This window comes from Vigna umbellata, chromosome 1 (genome assembly GCF_029865625.1).
Source record: "Vigna umbellata cultivar VRB3 chromosome 1, Vumbellata_1.0, whole genome shotgun sequence".
Lineage (NCBI taxonomy): Eukaryota > Viridiplantae > Streptophyta > Magnoliopsida > Fabales > Fabaceae > Vigna > Vigna umbellata.
Window position 1 is genome coordinate 50,782,557 of NC_142165.1, and position 26,145 is coordinate 50,808,701.

Genomic DNA, 26,145 nt, shown 5'->3' on the forward strand with positions numbered 1-26,145 from the left:
CGGTAGGATTTAAAAAAAAAAATCAAACCTTGAGCTATTTAATTTTAACCATGAAAAATATTGATTACTTTTAATTTGTGATAATTAATTAAATTAATTTGATTTTAATATATTTTTTAAAGATCGTAAGACTTTCATATACATTTTAGTATAAGTATGGTATTTAATCAATATCATAAGTTTATTTCTAGGTTTTAACATGCTTTATAAAAAATAAAAAGAACTAAGTTGAATTATTTTTTTCTATTTATAATATTATATATTATTAGTACGAAAGGATAATATATATAATCTTTGATATTAGGGATGATTTTTTATAAACTTCACCCATAAGAACAACTGTAATATTAATATTAACATAACTCTTTATAAGACATTGTATAAAAGAAAGTGTAGGATTTTATCTTGTTAAAGCTAAAATAAAAGAAAAGTTATATGTGAATAATAAGTTTTAGTAACTTAAGTAATCAATATAAATATATATTAAAAATGTCTACAAATACAATCATAATTATGTTCATAAATAAATTAAAAATATATTTCTTAAACAATAATAAAATAGATAATAATAATGATAATATTTTAATAGAACCTTGATTATTATATCAGAGAATAAAAAAAAGTTAGATACATACAAAATAATATAAGAGTTTTTATGAGTGAACAAAAGTTTTATGCAAAGAAAATAAAACAATACTTGGAATGTGATACCAAAGAGTGTGTTCTTTAGAGTTACAATGATCATATGTGTAGGTCAAACTATTAAATCAAGGAAGTTAACTTTTTAAATCAATTAAAACTTATCAAAATAGGAACTGTGAAACACATCCTACCGATAAATGGTAGATAGTTAGATGTGTTTTTACATTGTAATTAATATGTTGAAAGATGTCAACTTCCTGCTTATAATGTTATTTAATAGAAAAATTTATTAATAGAAAAGTCAAACATTTGAGTTTCATTTTAAAAATAATTTTTTTTTTACTTTTTTCTAGTTTTTGAACAATTTTTTCATCTCTTTTATAATCATAATTCATCACAGATATCCTAGTTTTTATAATCATAATTCATTATAGAGATCTTAACGTGAGTACAATAATTTTATTTGATCAAAATTTTCATTTGAGTAAATTTGTCTTTATTACTTTTATTAATTCAATATTTTGAAGTTATGCATGCATGAATGAGATGTTGCTTTTGTGTGACTCAATTGGACTAAAAATAAATTTATATTGGTTTAAGATGGTTAGGATTTGTTCAGATAGTTTATTTGAATTTTTTTTTCTTTTTTTTTTGTGTAGTTCTTGTATTTTGTGAGGATAGAAACTCTTGAAACTTATTTAGAGTAAATAATCATGATCTGTATAAAGTAATTTAGCTCACTTTCTATTAGTACTAAAAGTTAGATGAATTATTTGTAGGGATGATAAAGTCAGCACAATTGAATCTAGTAGTTTGATAGATTTTAGTATCTAATTATTGGTGAATGTTTAAATGAGTCATTTGAATTGAAAGTTGTGTTTTTACGAGTAAAGAATGAGTTTGATAATTGATTTAAATTAATTCAATTGAATGTGTTATTATGGGCTCATAGCCGACCGAACGGTAAAAGTGCAGAAGAGTCGTCCAACCGATGATACCTCTCAGGTCAATGAACCGATCGGTAAAATCAGTCCGACTGATGATACCTCTCAGGTCAGTAAACCGATCGGTTAAATCAGCCGTTAAGGTAATTAATAGTAATAACTGTCGGAGAGTTAATGAAAATAATTGTCATTTATTGACAATTAATATGGTCATTCATTGGTGGTTAATGAGTCAGACCTAACGGTAAGCTCATTATAATTTATAAATATTATTCTGGCAAAGGGGACAGGTAACTTTTAACTTGAACTGAAACTTAGAGCTCAGATAACTAAATCTTGATTACAAGATTATTACGCAAAGTCACTGACTTGAGCGTCGGAGTGTCTTTTGCAGGCACCATCCCCTGCGGCTCGGACAAGGAAAAGAGTGAAGACACCACAACTGGACATCGGAGCAGACAACTTTGGATGTTTTGGATTAGGGTTCTAAATCCTGCCGAAACAGAATGCTATTTTAGAACTACATATATCATATTCGATGCAAGAAAAGAAAAGTAAAACCCAATTTGATATGCGATCTTAATGTTGAGTTTTATGAATTATATAGGCACGTTAGGTGGACCCTCCACTCACTTGGCTAAATTCAAGATTTTAAAATTCCTCCACTCACTTGACTAAATTCAAGATTTTAAAATCTAAAGAGCTCAACAACATTGTTTCGTTGGGCGAGCCTTCAAATAAAGTTCCCATTTTTTTTTATCGCTGATAAAACCAACTGTTCTCTAAATTTTATAAAAAATTTAAGAGCTTAAGGCGTTTTGTCACTCTGTGAGTCTAGCTTTGTCAAGCAAAAGTATTTAGTAAGAACTTAGTACTTGGTCACTCAACAAGTCAACTATTTTATTGAACGAAATTTATTTAATTAAAATTCAAAGAGCTTAAAGGGGTTGATTGTTGAGTGAGCTAACTTCAAGAGGTGTCTCACCAAGTGAGTGAGTATCCATCTTGGGCGAGTCTTTTATAATAAAACTTCCATAGTTGTGTCTTGTTTATGGGTTTGTTGAACAAAAATAACTTTTTTTAGGGAGTGAAAGTTGTGTTTTGAATGTCTAAAATGTAAGTGGTAGTGAATAATGAATTGTATGATATAGTTAATTTAAACGTGGTTAATTGAACTAAAGTTTATAATGATTTGATACAAGAAAGTATCTAGGAATGAATATGTAATGAGTTATTAAGATGTGATATTTGGTAAGATACGAACATAGTTATTTTCAAGGAGGAAATATAATGTTGAGATCTTATAGGTTGTGTATTAAATGGGGATTTTGAAAAACATATTATATGACTAGATTCACATAGAAGAAGTCAGAAGAAATTATTTAAGAGATCGAGAGTCGTTATAAGACTAAAGGTTAATAGAAAAATTATGCATGGATAGTCGATAATCAGGCTTCAAAACTATTAATCAAACAAACGTCAAATTTTATGAAGATCGTGAAACGGGGGATCCTAGCACATAAAAACTACGAGGGTGTCAATGAAGACAATATCACTTTCAAGTTCCATCTAGCATAGATATCGTGAAAAAAAGACAGATTTATCAAGTGCTTCTTTATGAGATTGGTGCAATAAGATGAGCATTCATTTATTGGAAAGTCACTTCTGCTGGCTTTCATCAAAAGTTGGTAGAAGAAAGATGCACGTTGAAGATATCTATCAATAAACATCAAGAAGAAAATCGAGAAAAACAAAGTAGTAAACGACCTGACTCTTTGTTCACTTGAATAGATTTGAGAAAGAGTGATTGAGTGGATTTGAGAGGATTTGAAGATAAATTTTTGTTGTTGTTTATTTGAGTGATTTGGAGGTAAGTGAGAGTAAATTTGGAAGCAACGTTTGTGAGAAATAGTGTAGGATTTGATTGATATGACAGATTAAAAAAATTTACTTTCAAATCCATTCTCACATACATCCAAATTCACTCAAATAAACAACAACAAAATTTATCTTCAAATCCTTTCAAATCCACTCAATCACTCTCCCCCAAATCCATTCAAGTGAACAAAGTCTGAAAGTTTAATGGATGGTAATTACTCAAACCATGTGTTAAGAAGTGGACTTTAAGCCTAACTCAGCACTACAAAACCGGCTTGTAAGGTGAGGTTTGCACCCATCTTACAAGCTAGTTTTGTGGGGTTGAGTTAGGCTTAAAGTCCACTTTTTAATATGGTATCAGAGTTATGGTTAGAGTCTATCCTAATTATATTTGTTATTTGTTGGGCATATTGTTTCACCTGCTATCGAGCCATTATCGGATCACCCTTTAATGTCTAGTCTCATGCTCGAGATGATGTCTCTACCTCAGTGTGAGGGGGGGTGTTGGAAGTCCACATCGACTAAAGATAAGACCAATTTATAATATATAAATGGGTACAAATCTCACATTGCAAACTGGTTTTGTGGGATTGAATTAGGCTTAAAGTCTACCTCTGTTTGAACTTCAAAAATTATTGACAGTAATTCTAAGATGGTTATTTGTGGTTAAGTTTAAATTTGAATTCAAATTTTGTAACCCTTTAGGGAAGAGTCAGACGTATAAATAAGTTTATTATGTATTTTACCATAGTGACAAATTGTGGAAAATATCATACATTTTTGAACATTACTTTTATTTTTTACTTCATTCATTTATTATTACATTCCATCTTCATTTTCACCAAAAACAAAAAAGAAAGAAACAAAAATTTTAAATATACAAAAACATTAATAAATTATGTGTGAGATCCTGATGAAAGTCCACATAAAAAATTGAATTTACCAAACGTGGGAGTAAAATTGTTGCATGAGATTAATAATTATTACATGAAATTAATGTTTTGCATCAAGACCGAAACATAAACTACACACCAATTAGGACTGTTAATACTGTGACGAAGAACCCATATCAAAGAGGTTTAATAGATAAAAACAAGTAAGAAATTGATTAAATTAAATATCCAAGAAACATATGTATTTAGATAATTAAAAATAATATAATAGATAAATAGTTCAGAGAAGCTAGATTTAAAAGATAAAAGACTGTAAGAGTAATTTTCCATTAAAAATAAATATTAGATTTTTAGTTTTCGAAATTGTGGTAATGTCATAGGTTATTTATAAGGTGAATTGTTCTAATATATGATTTAAAAATGTACCATTATCCGTTTTCAATGGATGTGATTTGAGATGATAATGGGTTGGGCAGTATGAGACCCCATAATCATTACTATATTAGTTATGAACTCTCCTTATTTCTAAATAATTGAAAAGCAAAAATGGAATTAATTTTAAGAAGATAAAAAATAAAATAAATACAAAGAATAAAATAAATTAGTGTTTCGGTAGGGATTTTGTGAGACCGAGACACTAACTTTTGACTTGTGTGCTCCGCTTGTATGCTTTCAATTTAGACTGATCGGTCCTCTTCTGTATTGGCCGCTCGGTGAACTTCAGTCTTGATCGCTTATCGGGATCGAACGACTATGAGCCCATAGTAACATAAACCTCCCAAGTCCGAGTTAACCGTAAATATTTAGCCGAACGGTTAACTATAGGACTTATAAGTTTGATGGAAGTTGTTCTCGTTGTAGTGAGGAAGTTGTTTTCCATGTGCCTCAAGTCGTTGTATCTTATTTGGGCTGAACGATTTCATGCGTTGAATCTTGTCATCCGTACAATATGACCGTCTGGCTACGTACTTGAGTCTTAGTTCATGTTACCAGGGCTTCCTGGTTGGCGAGAAATAAACCATTCGGTTTAAAGGGATTTTCCTCTCGGTCTGACATCAACTTTCTAGGTGACGGGAGGGATTTACCACTCGGTCTTTAACTTCAGCTTTCTGGTTGACGAGAGCGATTTACCTCTCGGCCGAGAGAGATTTACCTCTTGGTCTTTAACTTCAACGAGAGGAGTTTACCTCTCGGCCAAGAGGGATTTACCACTCGATCTTTAACTTCAACAAGAGTAGTTTACCTCTCGGTCGACAAAGATTTACCGCTCGGTCTTTAACTTCAACAAGAAGAGTTTACCTCTCGGCCGAGAGGGATTTACCTGTCGGTCTTTAACTTCAACAAGAGGAGTTGACCTCTCGGCCGAGAGGGATTTATCGCTCGGTCTTTAACTTCACGAGAGGAGTTTACCTCTCGGCCGAGAGGGATTTACCGCTCGGTCTTTAACTTCAACGAGAGGAGTTAACCCCTCGGTCTTTAACTTCAACGAGAGGAGTTTACCTCTCGGCCGAGAGGGATTTACCACTCGGTCTTTAACTTCAACGAGAGGAGTTTACCTATCAGCCGAGAGGGACTTACCGCTCGGCCGAGAGGATTTACCTCTCGATCTTTAACTTCAACGAGAGGAGTTTACCTCTCGGCCGAGAGGGTTTTACCGCTCGGTCTTTAACTCCAACGAGAGGAGTTTATCTCTCGGTCTTTAACTCCAACGAGAGTAGTTTACCTCTCGGTCTTTAACATCAATGAGAGGAGTTTACCTCTCAGCCGAGAGGGATTTACCTTTCAGTCTTTAACTTCAACGAGAGGAGTTTACCTCTCGGCAGAGAGGGATTTACTGCTCGGTCTTTAACTTCAACGAGAGGAGTTTACCTCTCGGCTGAGTGGGATTTACCGCTCGGTCTTTAACTTCAGCTTTCTGGTTAACGAGAGGGATTTACCTCTCGGCCGAGAGGGATTTACCTTTCGGTCTTTAACTTCAACGAGATGAGTTTACCTCTCGGCCGAGAGGAATTTACCGCTCGGTCTTTAGCTTCATACTCTTCTTGAGAGGCTTCTTCGCTGAATATGAACTTTAACAAAGTTAGAAACCAGTGACTGAGCATGAATTGCTAGGCTTAATTTATTCCATAATGAAAGCATAAGACAAGAACAAGAGTCTAAATCAAATGAAACTAAATTTAAACATGACACTAATAGAGTTTTGGATACTTCTCCTCAGTTGATAAATCCATGAACTGATCGTTCCCAAAGACGACCGGGACTTCGACTATAGCCCCGCCCCCGCTCGTCCTTCCTATAGGCCCGTTCAAGGCTTCTTAGAAAATATCCTTCCTTGGGGAGGCTTCTTGCTTCCTTTACATACCTACGAAGATGTCCCGCCCGAACAAGACTTTCTATTTCATTTTTCAGCGTAATGCATTCTTCTGTAGTATGTCCATGGTTCTGATGGAAATGACAGCTCTTCCTTTCGTCTGTGTTTTTTGGAGATGGTTTCCTTCAGGGTACGAGAAGTTTTTGCATTTAGGGCTTCTTTGAGAACTTTTGCCCTAGGTGCTTTGAGGGTTGTATAATGGTTAAACTTACATGTTTGGGGAAGTTCCCCACTTTTATAATTAATATCGAACGGTCGTCTGCTGTCCTTTCTGCCTCCGCCTTCGGCTTTTTATTGTCGCTTTCTCTGCGAGATTCGCATTTCTTCCATACGAATGAATTCAACTGCTCTTTTTGGAGCTCTTCCATAGTTTTTGGTTGTCGCGCATACAATTTTTCCGCAAAATATTCTGGTCTCAGACATGAAGATAAATTTTTGATGATAAAAGAGTGATTGACCTCTTTAACTCGTCGTGTGGTCTCAGTATACATTTTCATAAAGGCCTTCAAAGTTTCCTCTTTCTCCTGCTTAGTATTTACCAATTTCGGCGATGTTATCTCCTGTTTCCGATTGGAGGCATATTGCCTTCTAAAGAGGGTTTCCACAGTGGTGAAGCAATCCACTGTGTTGGGCGGAAAAGTGTTATACCATTCCAATGTCTCTTCCTTGAGTGATAATGAGAAGGTTTTACACATGATCGGGTTGTTGTTTGTATAGAATGCCATTGCATTACCAAACGTCCTTAAGTGATTGTCCGGATCGGTTGAACCATCATACTTATCCAATGTGGGCGGAGTTTTTTCCAGCATTGGAGTTTGCATGATGGTAGCTATAAAGGGAAGAAAACTGGTAGGCCGAACAGTATGCAGTTGGTTCCGTTCTACCTCGACCATTCGGGTTGGTGTGATTATGGCTTACTCCGTTGTCATTCTCTCGATTTGATGCGGATCGCTCGGGAGGGACCCATTTGGCCCTTAGCGCCGCAATCTCCTCTGCATGTCTCTGCTGCATCTCTTGTTAATGCATGCGCCTGCGCTTGTATGGTCTGCGCCTGTGCCTCAATCTGGGCTTGTAACTCTTTGATTAAATCTCTGGTGCTCTGCTCTTCCATATTTCTCGTGGTCACCATAGGGTGTCTTCAAGCCTCAGCCCCACGGTGGGCGCCAAAATGTTTCGGTAGGAATTTTTTGAGACCGAGACACTAACCTTTGACTTGTTTGCTCCGCTTGTATGCTTTCAGTCTTGACTGCTCGGTCACCCTCGTGCAAAAGGGGGAGGTACCTGCAAAAGGCACTCTGACGCTCAAGTTAGGAGCCGTTTTATGAACTGTTCCTTACAGTTAAATATTTAAGTCCTGGTCGGACATAAGTAGGGCATAGTGGAGTGAGAGTTGAATGTCCGTTTACCTCAAACTTAAACCCTATTTATAGAGTTTAAAGGAATCTGACTAATTAATTTACCTCTTAATGCTCATTAATGCAAACCTTAAGTGTCTAACGGTAGTCGTTACCACATTTATTTGTGCATTAACTCTGCTCAACAGTTGTGTCGGGACCGAACAACTAAGAAGCTTGTCGGGACCGAACAACTATAAGCCCATAGTAACAATTAGTAAAGTATAATTTTATGTTAAAAATATTTAGGTTTAATCATTTTAGGTTCCCATTTTCTGCAGAATTGTCTCAAATAGGTCTTCGTATTTTTTTTTTATCTCAACTAGGTTTCTGTTTTTGCAAAATTGAGTCAATTAGAACCTTGCAGTTAATTGGATTAGACAACGTTAAAATTTCTATATCTTAACCTACTGAGTGTGCAAATTTTAATAACATGACACAATGTGGTCGCCTTAGGTCGAATTTATTTTATTTCATGTTTTAAATAATTAAACCTAATTTATTTGATGACTTCTAACAAAAAGATAAAATAATTAAACCTAATTTATTTTATGACTTCTAACAGCATTGCTCCATAGCCACGGTAGACATCTTCAAAACTTTGTTCAGCACCATCGTCACGCACGCCGCGTCCTTGCATATCTCCTTCCGCCCCTCCCTCGTCAAAGCACCGCCTCCACCAGGTTCAGCACCTTCTCCACCAGTGCTGGATCGTTCTCCAGCGCTGCCGAATTTAGCAATTCTGCAATTGCGCCTTCCTTCTCGGCTACTAAAATCTTCAATTCGGCGTCCGCGGCGATGAACTGCATAACGCTAACGGAGGCGAATATCGAATCGTGGCCTCCTTATTTCAGAACGAGAAGGAAAGAATCTAGATTCTGCCTGTTTCCTTTAAGTAAGGAGTTTCTCAATCCATCGCGATCTTCGACACCATCGAAAATTAGAAGAGGTGGTCGTAGCTTAATTCTGATGCCATGAACATTGTTATCTGCCATCGTCTAAGGCTATGTCCAAAATTTCTTCTCCATTCTTTTCCCAAACCCTCTTTCTTGTTTTGAACAACCACTTCTCATTCACTTCCCCAAACCCTCTTTCTCCGCCCCCAGATCCACTGTCCCAAACCACTTCTCGCAGATTCACTTCCGATTTACTGTTTAAGATTTGAAGATTTTAGAATGTATAAATCACCTACGTTGTATTAATTTAAAAGTTTAAACATTTAGGCCATTTTTGCTTACTGTTTTCATAAATAATATTGGATGAATGGAATGGAGGCACTGGTTGCCGGTGGCTGATTGACTAATCTCAGTCTCTGCGGTATTTGATGGCTAAGAAAAGCACAGGAAAGATAAAATACTTTTGAATGATCTGTTCGTACCATGCGTGAAATCACTACAACTTCAAAGACCCTAACAGAAGAGAACACTACATCTTCGAAGACCCTAACAGAAGAGGACATCCAAAGAAGAAGACAATGCTTTATTCTGTCTATTATAATTAAATTTCATCTAATGTATAATTAAATTCCACCTAATACAATTTTAGTATGCTACATCAGAACTAATTGCTTGTTCAACATGTCACGACTAAATAAAAACCTCGTCCATTAAAATTAATGACAAGATTCCAATTGACTCAATTTACATTAAAAAAATATACTTAATTAAGATAAAGAAAATATAAAAAATACTTAACGATTAAAAAAATATAAAGACCTTCAAAATAATTAAACCACATATTTATTTGTGTGATAGTTCTCCTGTGTATTTATTTGAACATGTGATCTACTAATGCACCATTATTAATTGTCAATGGATATCACGTGGGAAGGAAACATGTGATCTACTAATGCACCATTATTAATTGTCAATGGATATCACGTGGGAAGGAAAGGTATAGGAACAGGTGGGCTACTATAAACATATCTTTTTTAGGATCACTGTCGATTTCAATTTTACTTTGTTATTCTCGTATACGCTAAATATCTATATGTTTTATTCACATTCGCTGCCCTTCATTTTACTGCTGTAAAATTAACAAGTAAATAAATAAATTATATTAATTAAAAAAATTATAAGTAATTATTAAAAAAAACATTCTTATATTATTGGATCATGTAACATCCCAAAATATAGTGATAACCATAATCAGAATTAATTACATTAATCATTAAAACAGTGCAGTCTTTACAAAAAGATACGAGGTCCAAAACGTCGAACGGTTTAAAATACAAAATGTAATGTAGCCGACGGTATCCAAATTCTAAGACTAAACAAAAATACTAACAGCTACTACATGTCGAGCACTCTAGGGCTCGACCTTAATCCCTACTTCAACCGGTTCAACATCTTCCGAAATTTCTTCTGCCAGCGCCTCTTCCAGCAGCTCACTTCCATCTGCTCCCATCCACATGGATGATCATCGCAAGGATAAGACGGACGTACAAAGACAATCGACAACACAAAGAAGAGAACACAGGGTAAGCTTATGTAATTTAATTCATACATTAAAGTATCAATTCAATCAAGTCAAACATACCAAAATGATTCAACATAAATAAATAAACAAATATCCAATCAACTATTTCTAGACGGACCGTCCGGACTGTATGATCTGTGTAGCTACAGGCGTCCTTGCACCCGAGTGGTGTAGTAACTGGGATACACTCAACAGCTGCCACTCGAGGTTAGTCCGTTCTTACGTCGCCCATGTTAACTTATGGACTAAGGACCTCCTGCCATTCCCACACATGAACTACTCTCCTCTACGTGAAGACGAGTGTCACGGAATATCAGGATGGACCAAGCCAGCATTAGCATGCCCACAGTCATACTTTACCAAATTCCACATTCAACATATGTGAGTCGTTCCTCCCTGGAACGCTCGTACAACATTCATAAACGTTTAATCATCTTATATAATGTTCATCATTCAAAATCTTTCACTTTTATTTTCATTTTTGTCTTTCAGTCCAAGTACATAAATATTGAACTTTCAGCCCTCTTTATAACGAGGACAACCGTGAGGAACGAGACTGAAGAACTTACCCCGCTCCAAAATAAAGTAATACTGACTACCAGATAGATGAACGACCTGTATTAACACGGTGCTCGACACTGTCGGTCGACACAGATGAATGATCTGAATTACAAGGGGGTTCGACACTGTTGGTCGACACAGATGAATGATCTGTATTACAAGGGGGTTCGACACTATCGGTCGACGCAGATGAATGATCGGAATTACAAGGGTGCTCGACACTGTCGGTCGACACAGATGGACGATCTGTAATATCAAGGGTGCTCAACACTGTCGGTCGACACAGATGAAGGATCTGTATTACAGGGATGCTCGACACTGTCGGTCGACACAGATGGATGATCTGTATTACCAAGGGTGTTCGACACTGTCGGTCGACTCAGATGGATGATCTGTTATACAAAGATACTCGACACTGTCGGTCGACACAGATGGATGATCTGTATTACAAAGATGTTCGACACTGCCGGTCGACTCAGATGGATGATCTGTTATACAAGGATACTCGACACTGTCGGTCGACACTGCTCATTATGAGCTCTAAGTAAAAGACCTACATAGCTCATGCTCGACCAGAATCCTTCCCAAATGAAAGTATTCCAATTCAAAGAAGTTTACTAGAACACCAAACGGTCGAGAACCGTTTAATGTCGGACATACGTTATCATAGGGAAGTTGATATTCAAGTTTCACTTACATTCACTCGCTTCTAAGCATGTATATTTCTTATTCATACGTATCACTCATATCATACATTTCAACCAACATATTTCATATTCATTCAGTAAAGCAACGTTCGACCATGCATACTCAATCGACATACATCTCATACATTCAGTTCATATCATGTTTACATACAACATACAAGTATAAATTAAATTACTAAGCTTCCCTTACCTGGATAGCAGTGTACTCCCGAAAAGCAAGGTTTTGTTCGACCTCTAACAGCGTTCTACCCTCAGGTTTCGCTCAACAACTTTCACTTAATCGGTTACAGAACTAGGATCTGTTCGGTTCGGATTGAAGCTCACGGTGCCAGGAACGTTCCTACGGTTCTGAAACGTGATCGGGGAAGAAGGTGATGAGTTACAGTAAAGAGAAGGTGAGGGTTTCTAGAGAGAAGTTGGAGAAAACGAAAGGTTGGGTTCTGAGGAAGAAGATGAATGGTGCAGGTGAGAGAGAGTTTTTCAAAAATTCTAGTTGTGTTAACTCACGTTCGGTCGAACGAACGTCTCCCAAGTTGACACCTGCACACCAACTCTGAAATGGGAAGCTTCTCCCGCGACAGGTTGCGTGTGTGCATGCAGTGTTTGGTACGTTTTTAATGTTTCAGAGAAATGATGGGCGTGGCTTTCCGTGTATGCCAGAGAGGGAGGAAATCAGATTAGGTAGTGGGTTTTAATGGCTGAGAAATAATGTGGCGTGCATTAATGATGAGATATCAGAAATTATCTTTGCTAAATATCAAGGGTCTTACAGATCATAATCAAACAATTGCAACATAATCAATTAGTGTCATTCGTGTTTCAATTTCTAAAGTTCATATATATATATGGCCACACATTAAATGTGTATCTGATATTTATTAAAATTAATAAAAATTAAATATATATTATATTTTATATATAATAAATAATATATTTAAATTTACATAAATCTCACATTAATAACATTAAATAGAATTTTTACAAAATATTAATCACATAGATATTTTTCAACATCATTTAAGTGATGTGACTAAAGCTAGTAAAACAGGTTGGCCTCCAATAGTCTCTAATATTAGTTGTGCCAAATTGGATAAGAAAAACAAAATGAGTTTTGGCGGATTTCATTGATCGATGGTTGGATCAACCTATTTTTAAAAATAATAATTATAATTTAAAAATTAATAAATATTATTTTATTGTATCTGTCTATGACATAAAAAATCAAAATTTGAAATTAGCATTATTTAGATTACGTAAATTAAAGAAACTAAATGAATTTGATTTTTCAATTTAGAATTATATCAATTTAAAAAAAAAAACTGTACCAAAATCAGCCAAAGAGCCAAAATACATTCACCCATTGTGTCGGAGCATCATAATTTGAGTGTTATTTCCTCCATTACCTGCATCATTCCATAAATTAAATTAATAATAATTATTTTATTAAATTAAATAAAATTAATTTATAAATAATTAAATAATAATTTTCAAAAATTTAAATAATATTTATATATTAATTTAAAATACAATAAATTAAAAAATTAAAAAAAAACCTCAACAGATCGGATGTAACACATTGTTTTAATAATTTATACAATAAAATTTAATTATTATTTAAATAATAATACATAAATTAAATTAATAATAATTATTTTATTAAATAAAATAAAAAATTAAATAATAATTTTAAAAAAATTAAAAAATATTTATATATTAATTTAAAATATAATAAATTAAAAAATTAATAAAAAAGTAAAAACTTCAACAGCCATCGTTAAAAAAAAATTTTTTTTCAATGGATATCGACGTCCATTTAAAGAAAGAGATAGAGGTATAAAATATTTTAAAATATAAAATATAATTTTGAAATTTAAAAAAAATATAATGGTACAAGTAGTAATATATAATAATATAGGGTGGTGTATAATATATAATAATATAGGGTGGTGCAGAGAGTAACCCTCTCATACTTTCTCCACTAGATCATTTTCTTAAAGGAGAATGGTTACCTACTAAAATTCCTTTTATTTCACTTAATGTTGTCCTTTATTATTTTTTTATAAAAAATATAAAAAACCACTCCATAATCATTTTATTAGTTGTCAAGTAGTAACGGATATTAAATAACATTTTTTTTCCATTTTAATCATTTGTAGAAGGTAGTGGGCACCCAAAAAAAGTGGAAGGGACACCAATTCTTAAATCAGATCTTTATGACCAACTTGATATAAAATAACAATTCAAACTAAAAATCAACCACACATTACTGATTGTAAGGAGTCTACATCGTCATCAACGTATTTGCGTGACAATTTATACTATTATACATAATATCTGAAGGGAATCCAATTTCTCTGGCAGAAATATGACCAAAGATTCTTCCTCCCTACCCAGACTAATAAATCTGATAAAGATTCAATACTCACACACACCCAACTTCTACAACACATAATCATCTTCATCCAATTTATCTCTAACACGGCTGAATTCAAGCCACTTCCTAGACTTACAAACATTCATGAAATAGTATAAAGCAATCCCAAGAAAGGTCAAGAAGAAACTAGTCACATACACAATTTTTGAAGCCACACTCATGACATACACCAGAAGCACAGATGGTATCAAACACATTAGGACCAAACCAAAGAATCCCAACGGAACCTCAAATGGTCTTTTCAAAGCTGGGAATTTCCTCCTCAACCTTAGGAAAGCAGCAAACTCCAAAAGCATTCCCAAACTGTACAAGAAATTCACAGTAGATATGATATCTGTGAAGGAGAAGAAACACACGGAGAGTGCTATAACCGTTGAGACCAAAATAGCCATCCAAGGAGTGTTAAACCACCTTGACCTTTCTCCAAAAATTCTTGGTAAGAATCCCAAATCAGCCATACCCAGAAGCTGGAATGCAGCACTGCTGAGTTGAGCTTCAAACAGTCCAATTATTGACAAAACAGCACCGATCTCCATCCAAAATTTCAACCATTTCCCAGCAATGATCTCAGCCACATCTGCAAAATACCCTCCAACCCAACTTTTTTGGTCAAGTGGCATAGCTCCTGTGGCAGCCAACAAGGGAACAATGTAACCCAAACAAGTAAGCAACCCTGCAGATAACAGAGCCTTTGGGAATGTTCTATGAGGCTCCTCAACTTCACCAGCTAGAGTACTGGCACTGTCCCAAAAGTTCAAATTCCAAAAGATGGTGTTGAAGTAGAGTGTCCAGTCCCTCTCCACACCCTCCTGACCCCAACTTAGCCATCTGCTGGGATCAATCTTGGGCAAGGAAAAGAGAGAGAGTAACACAAAAGGCAAGAGGGAAACAATCCCCAAAGCAACTGCAGTATAACCCACTATAGCCAAACCAGAATAGTTGAGAAAAGACAACGTACAAGTGGAGAGGATTATGGACACAAAGCGGGGTGACCCAGAAGACAGAGCCGGGATCACTAGTTTGAGATAATCTATGCAGAGAACTGGGTATGAGGCTAAGTTGATAACCCCACTGTAGAACTTCCAGAAGCCCATGAGGGAACCCCAAAAGGGACCAAAGGCTTCATTAGCCCATATGACAAACCCACCATTACCAGGGAAGGTTGTGGCCAATTCTGCAGTGAGGAGGGCCTCGGGGATGCTCCAGATGAAGGGGAAAACCACAAAGCCAAGGATTGCAATGAGGGGACCTGCAGCCCCCACAGCAGGCTCTTCACCATAGGGGCCTCCAGCAACTTCAAAATAGATGAGAAAAACTAGAGGGAGAAGCGCTAGCTTCTTGTGTGATTTGGTGTTGGCGCCTTGTTGCTCTCTCTCTGCCCCTTCTCTGTGGTCTAAAAGATGTTCCTGAGAAGTTGGAGTTGAAGATTGGAGGGAATCCTCCATGTTGTGTTGATCGATTGGATTGGAAGTGTGAATCAAAGCCTATATGATTATTCCATCCAAATTCGACAAGATTACGGTGGATTAAGATTCCAATCAGAGGGTTGGAAGTAGATATATTTGTTTTCTCCACCGTGTACTTTTCTTTGCGTAATTCTCACAAACACCTTTTATGCTTGCACTCCAACTCCAAACCTAGCCAACAAACTACATTCATATTTGTCACTTTCTTCTCCTAGAGAACTCACAATTCTAGGCTTCCATTTCGTCAGAAAAACATTGACCCAACTGTTTTCGTCGAAATTGGCATTTGTGTAGCAGAATTTCCATTTTTGGAAAAATATTGAATAATAAATTTTATAAAAGTATATTTTCTCAAGGAAGCTTGTCGTTGCAGTCACCGCTTTCTGTTCTCAAGTCTTTTCAAGTTTTCAAATTCCAATTTCCTATTATCTGAAGTTTGATTAACGAGTAATTATGAACACTTATTCAATATTTTAGTGATTTTCTATAAACTAATCAAGAGAAATAATGTTACGCTTTTATAATTACTTATAGAAATGAATTGAAAAAAGACTTATCTTTCTCTTGCAAGGAAAACTTTAAAGAAATAATTGATGAATCTTTCTATTCGACATATAGGTATGAAAGGGACTACACTGTATTGGATTCATCATTCTCTAAGTTATTTTCTTACACGTGTTATTAGATATGGGATAGAAAACGTGCATGGCTTTCAGGACAAAGGGTTTTAGAAAACGCAAAAGTAAAGATAAAAGTTTTATGATGGATTATTGAATATTTTATATCAACGAAGAAAAAAAAATACTAACTTTGAATAGGGATTTTAAAAAGGATAACGATATTTTGACAATATTTTTTTGACAACATTTTAACATCATTTACGTGTCATTTTGTGATTTTTTTGACAACATCCTTGTTCTCGCAGCTCCACAAGCTTCCATGTTTTGTTTCGTTCTATTGTTGATAGCTCCTCTTGCATAGCTTCTCGCCACTCCTTGATCTCAATGGCTTGCTCTCATATGAGTGATTCAGCACCTGCAAAAAGGGCATACTGTACAATATCTCCAGTGTCAGTAATATCATTATCAGAGAACAATTCATGATTTGTGAGTCTTGTAGATGGGAAACGCGTTCTTTGTGATCGCCTTGTGTCACCATCTACACTGATAGCTGCTGGTCTGTTTTCTTCCAATTTGTTCTCTTCCATCCAGATGGTCATCACATTATCAGGTCTTTGAGCTGGGACAACTTCACTTTCTTTCCACTTGCAAGTAGTTGTTTCATCAACAATGACATCCCTGCCAATCATGACTTGTTGTTTATCTGGATCAAACATCTTGTAAGCACCTGTTGGATGATATCCTACAAGAACAAGGATTTCACTTCTATCATCAAGTTTCTTTCTTCTTTCAGCTGGTATGTGCCTATAGCAGACTGATTCAAATACTTTCAAGTGTCGAACATCAGGCTTTCTCTTCGACCACATCTCTTCTGGTGTGTAATTTGATAATGCTTTTGTAGGACATTTGTTCAGAAGATAGGTTGTTGTTGCGACTGCTTCACCCCATAGAAAGTTAGGCAACCCCTTTCCTTTGATCATGCATCTGACCATGTCCAAGATCATTCGATTTCTTCTTTGAGCCAACCCGTTGTGTTGTGGGGTATAAGGTGTAGTGACTTCATGTTTAATTCCTCTATCAACGCAGAATACACTCATATCTCCTGAATTAAACTCGCCTCCACCATCGGTTCTAAGAATCTTGATTTGTTTGCCCGATTGCCTCTCAACCATGCAGCAAAATTTAACAAAGCAGGTGTAAGTCTCTTTTTTTTCTTTTAGCAGATATACCCAAAGCTTTCTAGAAAACTCATCTACGAAAAGCAAAAATTATTTGTTACCTCCTAGGGACGACACATCGAACGGGCCACAGACATCTGCATGAATGACGTTCAACACCTGTATTGCTCGCTTGGGTGCGTGTCTTTTGAAGGCACACCTAGTATGTTTACCAATAGCGCACCCTTCACACACTTTGCTTGGTGCAGTAAACTCAGGAATACCCTTCACGAGGTTTTTATCTCTCAATTGACACAAACTTCTGAAATTCAAATGTCCAAAGCGATAGTGCCAAAGCCATTCTTCTGTATCCGCGCCTTCTGCAACTAAACATTGCACTTCAACAGCATTCAAGTTAACTTTGAACGTTCTATTCCGAGCAAGAGGTGCCTTGATTATCAATCTCTGTTTTTCGTCATAAACCTCAATATTTTTTTTCCGTAAATTCATAGTGTATCCCTTTTCAAGGAGTTGGCAAAGACTTAGAAGATTACTCTTCATAATGGGCACATAAAGGACATTGTGCATGAACACAAATTTGTCATCTTTTCGTGTGATCAACACCTTGCCTGAGCCTTCTGCACGAATTATACTATCATCTGCGAAATGAACAACGCTCTTGACACTAGTGTCTAGATCAATTATCCATCTTTTATTACCTGTCATATGATTAGAACATCCCGTGTCAAGATACCATGACATGTCCTCCCTTGCATGATCAGTTTCTCCTGTCAGTGACACCTGTTCTACTTGTGTAGTGTTCCTAGGCCATTTGTCGTTCTTTACTCTGGTTGTGTTTTCAAAGAAATCACCGTGTGATGTAACACATTTATCATTGTTTCTTCTATCTGTGACGATAGTCATCAGGATGACATGGTCTGATTCAGACTCCAGTTCTTCTTTCGCAAGATTCACTTCATCATTCTGATCTTTCTTAACATTCTCATTGTGCCAGCACTCTGAGGAGTAATGACCATATTTACTACACGTAAAACACTGTATATTCCTCTTATCAGGATTCTTTGTGCCGCCTCTGCCTCTGGGCTTTCCTCTACCTCTACAACTGCCTTGTTCGTTGCTTTCAACATCTTTGTTTTGTTCACCATTGTGTTTACCTCCATTTTTGCCTCCACGACCACCGCGAGACCTACCTCTATTTCTGCCATTCCCACGATTCTTATAAATCTTGACTTGCAATGCTTGATTGGTGTTTTGCACAGTATCTCGTTCTGCAGCTTTTCTCTCCATCAAACGTTGTTCGTGAGCTTCAAGTGAATTTTACAGCTCTTCAACCTTCATTTTTTCAAGATCTCTGCTTTCTTCAATGGCAACGACAATATGGTCGTATTGGGGCGTCAAGGTTCGCAAGATTTTATGGACAATCTTCTTGTCTTTTACGATTTTGTCACATGCACGCATAGCATTAACAATCACCTGGATTCTGCTGATATATCCCTCTATAGTTTCTTGTTCTCCCATGCTTAGCAGTTCGTACTGCCTCCATAGCGACTGAAGTTTGATCTTTTTTATGTTTCCAGCAGTTCCATATTCGTCTTCCAAGATCTCCCATGTTTCTTTGGTTGTTACTGCCTTGGACACTTTCTGGAACACTGATGGAGAGATACACTGATGCAGAATCATACGTGCTTTAGAATCCATCTTCTTCTTTTCTTGTAAGCCTTCTTGGCCTCTTCCGAGTCGCTCTTCGTCGGTTCCTTGAACCCTTTCTTAACAATTTCATCAATCTCCTGAAAACCCAGAATAGCATCCATCTTCACAACCCAATCTTCATAATTCTTTCCGTCAAATATCGGTAGATTATTCTGGATCATCCCCGCCATTCTTCAAACGCAACGCTTTCTTCACAGCACAATTTCTTGCTAAGAATGGCTTCTCCTAGGTTCGGAAACCTACTCTGGATACTACTGATAGGGATTGATAGAGTGTGTAGTAGCAAAAAAGAGAAAGAGAGCACGGGAAGAGAGAAAAACAATGTAGAGATAGTAAATTCGAAAAGTATTGCATATTAGGTAAACATAGTATATATACAAAGTGTTTACTGTCAAATGAAAGAAGTTAAACTTTCTGATTTACGATTTACTTTTTAATAACAATTACTCTCCAACATCCATAAAAGTGTTTCAGAAATATTAAAAATAATACCTATTTGATTTATCAGTTTCTTGTTAATTTAATCAATTTTCTACTTTATTCCTTTTCTATGAGAATCTTATTACCGAGATATCGTTCTAGCATTACTCGTTGAATTCAAGTTTTTTAATATTTACACGTATTTTTTTTACGAAAATAAAATCAATGTAATCAAATTAAATAAGATAATTGTAAACGATAAAACGTCTATTTGAGTATTTATATATTCAAAGTCAAAACTAGTAGTTTAACTTATAAGATTTGATATCATTTCATTTTGCGTATTTGGTCGTTGGACTATTTGATGAAATAAAATATATTTTAATTTTTAAAATAGCAATTCAAATCAATGCAGAAAAGTATTTTATTTTTGAGAACCAAGTATCAAGATAGATACTTTTATTTAATAACATAAATTAATTTATTATTTCCCGAGCTAAATAACATGTGCAGAATTATTCATTACACAACATTGAGAAAATGGTTCTTCCTCAACATACCTCAAAATATTTTGTCTTTGCTCAATTGAAAAATCAGTTGTTTCTACTCATTTTATTAGATGTTTACAATTAAAATTTATTTAAATATTCTATTAATAAATAAGCGCTAATAATTGAAAGAAAGTATTATCATAGAAAAACATATCATTTATCCTTATATATATATATATATATATATATATATATATATATATATATATATATATATATATATATATATATATATATATATTTTCTTTTGTTTAAACTCTTGTCAACAAGATTTTATGTAATTTAATTTCTTTACAACTTGTTTAAAATCTAGAAAATATAATATATAGCTTTTAAATTATGATATTCGACTCTTTTATTTTCAAAATTTGATTATAGATAGTGTTTTAATAATCAAATTTTATTTTATAAAAATATTATAGGTTTTGACCTTCCTTTACATTTTTTTCTCAATCATTCATTTCATTGACCATGAGGGACTATTACCTATTTATTCAAGATCATAGATTTTGTTTGGGTAATATTTCAATTTTGATTGGAGAATGGTTTGTTGTATTTGGATTTGCTTTTGTATGATCATACATTTCCTTGTTTTGAAATTTGTCATGGAAGTTTGATTTTTTTTCTAATGGGTGTTCTAAGCAACAGCATCATCTTCCACGTTTATTCGTGATGTCAACTCTTCCTTCCTATTATGCTCTCAGAGTAACGTACCTTTATTGTTATTAACAAATCCATAATGCAATTGAGGTTGTGCGGTGCTAAGCATGTAAACAATTTATTAAAGTATTATTGATGTTGGTTTCTCTCACGGGCATGAAAATGAGTTTTAATAGTTTTATTAAATTGTTGATGCTTGCTGTTTGCAGGTTTGCGATTCTTGTGCGGGTTAATGATGGAAGAGATTGCGGTGAAGGTTTGGGTGGTTTTAGTTTTCTGATTTGGGTCTGTGATGGTGAGAGGAGATGAACTGATACACAATTTGGGGGTTTTCTGGACAGTGGGAATGAAGGTTTTACGTTGGCCATAGAGGTGAGCATGGTAGAGGGTAGTTGCGCATGCGAAACTGGTGAGCATGGTAGAGGGTAGTTGCGCATGTGAGTTTCGCGGTTGATGGTGGCTTTGGAGGTGGCTGTGGTAGAGTCGGAGGGAGAGGAAGGTAGAAGAGCGGAGAAAGATTAACTAGTGTGAGAAAAAAATGACGTTACCGTTAGCCACCTCAGCTTATTTTTAAAGCTGTTAGTTTTGGAGGACGAAAAATTATAATTTTGTTAAAAAGAATGATCAAAATGTAGTTTAGTTTGAAAGAGGGACTAAAAACAAATTCTCTTTATAGTTTAGGGACTAAAAACGTATTTAACTTTAAATTCCTATTTAGTTGTGATATCGGTGATTTGTATTTTTTAATGTAATGTTTGATGAATTGTACTTCCAAGTTGAAATATACACTTCACCAAACACTTGATAAAGATCCAAAAACTAAAAAACTCAAATAAATTATATAATACTTTGTTAAGTTTTTCATGTATGTGAGAGTATATATTAATTGAGTCTTTCAAATTGTATTATAAATTGATATAACTTACGTGGAATGAGAATGTTTAGGATAGGAATACTATTTTGTATATTAATGTGTGAAGTATATTATCAGTAAAAAATGAGATTATCCTCAACTTTACTAATTAAGAATCATAAATAATGAAAAAAAGATAAGAGGTCGAGAAAGAGAAGATAAGAATAACTTCTAACAAAAAACATACAATCACACTAATTGGCCAGAAGACATATAAACAAGATATTTCTAAAATATATTGGAAAGATTGCTTGAATATATAAACATCTAACATATCCAACGTATGGTCAACAAAGGCAAAAGGCAATGTGAATGGTAGAATAATGAATTCCTCGTTCGGTAGTAGTTGGTGTCCGTTAAGGATAAGTTTACATGTAGCATGCACGGACAATGTGACAATTCACAAACAATCACTTCCTTCTCTTTTTTTTCCTCTTTATGAAATAACATTTCATTTTAACCTTGCTTAATAAATTTAAATAATTTGGGATATAATATCATTTTATCTTACTTTTATTAATTCAAAGTTAAGAAAACATAGTAATTTAAAAATTTATTAATTTGATGTAACGTGTTTTAAATAAAAATATAGTAAAGTAATATAAAAGAAACATAGGGTTCTTTGTTTAATAAAAGCAAATTATTGGGAAAATAACACCGAACCACTATGACGAAAACTATTACGAAAACAAAACCTGTGGCAATTTATATATATATATATATATATATATATATATATATATATATATATATATATATATATATATATATATATATATATATATATATCCATTGTATTTATAAAAAAAATAGCTTTAGTTTTCACACACTATTAATATAAAAATATATACATCAATCAATTGAAAAATTATAAATAGATTTTTGTAAAATTATTGTAAGTGTTTCAGTAACTAGGTGTGAGAATGCTCTTCCCCCTCTTTCTTGTTGCACCAATGCGACCTTCATCAACGTAGCACCTCTCCATAATACCAATCGGTCGTCTCCTGCAAAAAAATACTCGGACGCTCAAGTCAGCCTTAACTTTAGGGATATCAAGGTTGTAATAATTCAGAAAAAGGTGTTTTTACTTGGACATAAATCTCATATTTATAAACTTGATTTTTAATAATAATCGTTAACTGCTAATCAATACCATATCCATGTCGTATATTTTATTTCCTATTATTCGTTATCTGACCATTAACGCCATATGTTTCGTTTCTGACTGCATTGATTGACTTTTAATGCTTATTAACAGTCAAACATCTACCTCCTTACCATCTCCGTCCTAACTGATCGGCCCACCTCCTCGTCAGGCTGAGGTTCCTTCGGTGTTTATCGAGTACACTATAGTAACCATTTTTACAAAATTACATAAGATAAGTTGAACACTGTAAACTTGCTGGCTGACATTTTTCTAGTCATGCCACGAATAAATAGGTCGTTTTGTGAGTCTTACATTATAAAATATATTCTGTTTATTTTTCTTTTTTAAAATTTTTTTTAAAGGGATTTGATATGCTGAAATTAACTTAGAGACCAACATCAAAGAAAAATTATTACAAACGATTAAAAATCAAACTCATTTTTTTTGTCCATGAAGTACAAATATATTTAATTTATTTATATGTAACATCCCAAAAATATAGTCGAATATTGTATAGAAGAGTTATCACATATATGATATTATAGAATAGTTAATATAAAGTAATAACTTTATAGTTATCCAAAATAATCATAGAATTTAAAACTTTTTATACAAGAAACTACCCAAAACTATATACAAAACTACTCTAAACCTAACTACTAAGCAACATCTCCTTCGTCCAATGCCTGCTCCAGAGACATCTCATCTCCCTCTGCTCACACGCACAGGATGATCATTGCAAAAGAAATAACACCAAACACATACAAAACACAAACAACAAACAACAGGGTAAGCTAGTTTAAATAAAAGATCAATCAACATACTTATCAAGCCCATAGCATACAATCATATCATTCAATTAAACTCTAAAACATTTTATGCATGACACAACACTGACTTTGACTGTCCGGACTTAGAATGATTGTTGAGCTATGACGGGTTGTGCACTCGTGGTGGCTTCTACTGCTTTGCAAAGTCATTGCCAATGAGTTTCACCCTACCACACTCACAAGGTTAGTCTGTATTGGGCCTTGGAGCATAATGGAAGCCTCCAAGACTAAGACCTCCTGCTACTCCTCACGACATAGATCAATCCTCTCTACGTGAGAATGAAAGACCATTGGAGTTTCAGGATAATCTCCAAGACTGAGCTCCTGCATTCATTATAAACATACACTTGAATCTCACCAATAGATTCTACTTTGGAACTTTACTTTCACCACTTTGAAACCATACTTTCACTTTGAAACTTAACGAATGCATGATTAATCCCATACTATAATACACATTCATACATACTGAGCAATGAATCCCAAAACTTCATTTAAACAAACTAGAACAAGAAATTAACACTAGTGCAAAAAGGACTTTAGACGTCTGTTATTTTGGGCTTTTAACGTCTGATCTTTGTTCGACGTCTATATGGGTGACGTTAATGAGACGTCGGACCCTTTAGGTCAGACGTCTCTATAGACGTCGGACCTATATAGGTCAGACGTCTATATAGACGTCCGATCCATACAGGTTAGACGTCTTTGAGGTTGCTCCTGACTCATGGTGATTCGAGTTTACAACTTTATATTTTAGTTGAAGAGAATGTATTGTACATTTTTTTATTGGATGGTTTTAAAAACGTAGTGGAGGGAATTGGAGGAGTACAAAACGCAAGAAATCACCGCCATAGAATGTCGCCTAAAGACACGAGAATAACTACACCAAAACCCAACGAAAACGCATTTTAATCGGTTATAATGCATCAAAGAGTGATGTAATCAGAGTAAAACTAATTTAAAACGGTGCAAAAGTGAGAAAACGAACCTGAAAAGTGTAACCCGTAGAGAGAAAACGCGACGAAGATGATGAACAATGAGTGCGCGTAACGGCTATCTCGCGTTCAAGGTGTTTTAATGCCAAAATAGAGTCAAAAAGTGACTTTTTAAATTTCTGGATTTATGGTTTAGACGTCGGTTCCCCCAATTAACAGACGTCTAAAGTGCTTCAGAAGTCGAAGTGGCGGGATCAGACGTCTAAACGGAGTCAAAAAGTGACTTTTTAAATTTCTGGATTTAGGGTTTAGACGTCAGGTCCCCCAATTAACAGACGTCTAAAGTGCTTCAGAAGTCGGAGTGACGAGATCAGACGTCTAAACGGAGTCATAAAGTGACTTTTAAATTTCTGGATTTAGAGTTTAGACATCGGTTCCCCAATTAAAAGACGTCTAAAGTGCTTTAGAAGTCGGAGTGGCGAGATCAAATGTCTAAAGTGCTTTTTAAATTTCTAGATTTAGGGTTTAGACTTCGGTTCCCCAGTTAACAGACGTCTAAAGTGCTTCAGAAGTCGGTTCCCTCCATAATAGACGTCTAAATAGAATAAAAAATTATTTTTTTTATCTTTTTCGTTTAGTTTTGGCGTCTATTCTGGGTAGCCGATGTATATGAGTATTTAGACGTCGGGCCCTTACATAACCGACATCTAAATAGTTGTTTTATTTACGAAAAATGCCACCGGTCATTTTTTACATTGGATATTCGAGGGTCAGACGTCTAAAGGGTGACGTTAAAGGTCTTTTTTGCACTAGTGTAAAGAGTAAACAAAACTTGAACCAGCCGCTCAGCGCATACTCTCGTTGAGCGACTATAGAGGTTCCTCGCATAGCGACCCAGCTCGTTGTGCGAATAAACTCCCAGTGATTCCACACCCTAAACTCACGCTTAGCGACACCACTGGCTTAGCAAAGCTCATCAGACAGTGGACCAGACCCTCAACTTGTTTGCTCAGTGCATCCATTCGTTATCCGAATAAAACTAACAGTGCTCCCAAACCTCAACCATTCGCTCTACGCACCCTCTCGCTGAGCGAAAGTCCTCAAGCAGAACAACCACTTATGCAACCACTTGCTGAGCGAATCCACTCGCTCAGTGAGTCTGCATAATCTGCAGCACCAAAATATGTAGAATTACGCGACCTACACCAAGTTTACCAATTCCAACCATTTTTCCCAACTTCTAACTCTCCTAGATTGTATTATATACCTAATTATACTTAACCAAGGTTATCTAAACCCTTCTAACCTAAATCTAAACAAGAGAACTCGAAATCTACCCCAAAAACTCCCAAAAACTTAACTTATAGACCCAAATTGAATTTTACCATTTGTGGCACAATTCCAAGCAATTTA

At 35.0% G+C, this 26,145-nt stretch overlaps 1 protein-coding gene and 1 pseudogene across 1 annotated transcript; both read right to left on the bottom strand.

The window, feature by feature from the left end:
- Positions 1 to 14,107: 14,107 nt before the first annotated feature.
- LOC148205660 (putative polyamine transporter At3g13620 pseudogene) lies at positions 14,108 to 16,138 on the bottom strand (annotated as a pseudogene).
- Positions 16,139 to 18,883: 2,745 nt separating this feature from the next.
- LOC148205661 (uncharacterized) lies at positions 18,884 to 19,446 on the bottom strand. The gene is made up of 2 exons (XM_088104964.1): positions 19,249 to 19,446; positions 18,884 to 19,207 (listed from the first exon to the last, which is right to left on the bottom strand). Exons 1-2 carry the CDS (start codon positions 19,444 to 19,446, stop codon positions 18,884 to 18,886), a joined length of 522 nt encoding a protein of 173 aa, XP_087961090.1.
- Positions 19,447 to 26,145: the final 6,699 nt, after the last annotated feature.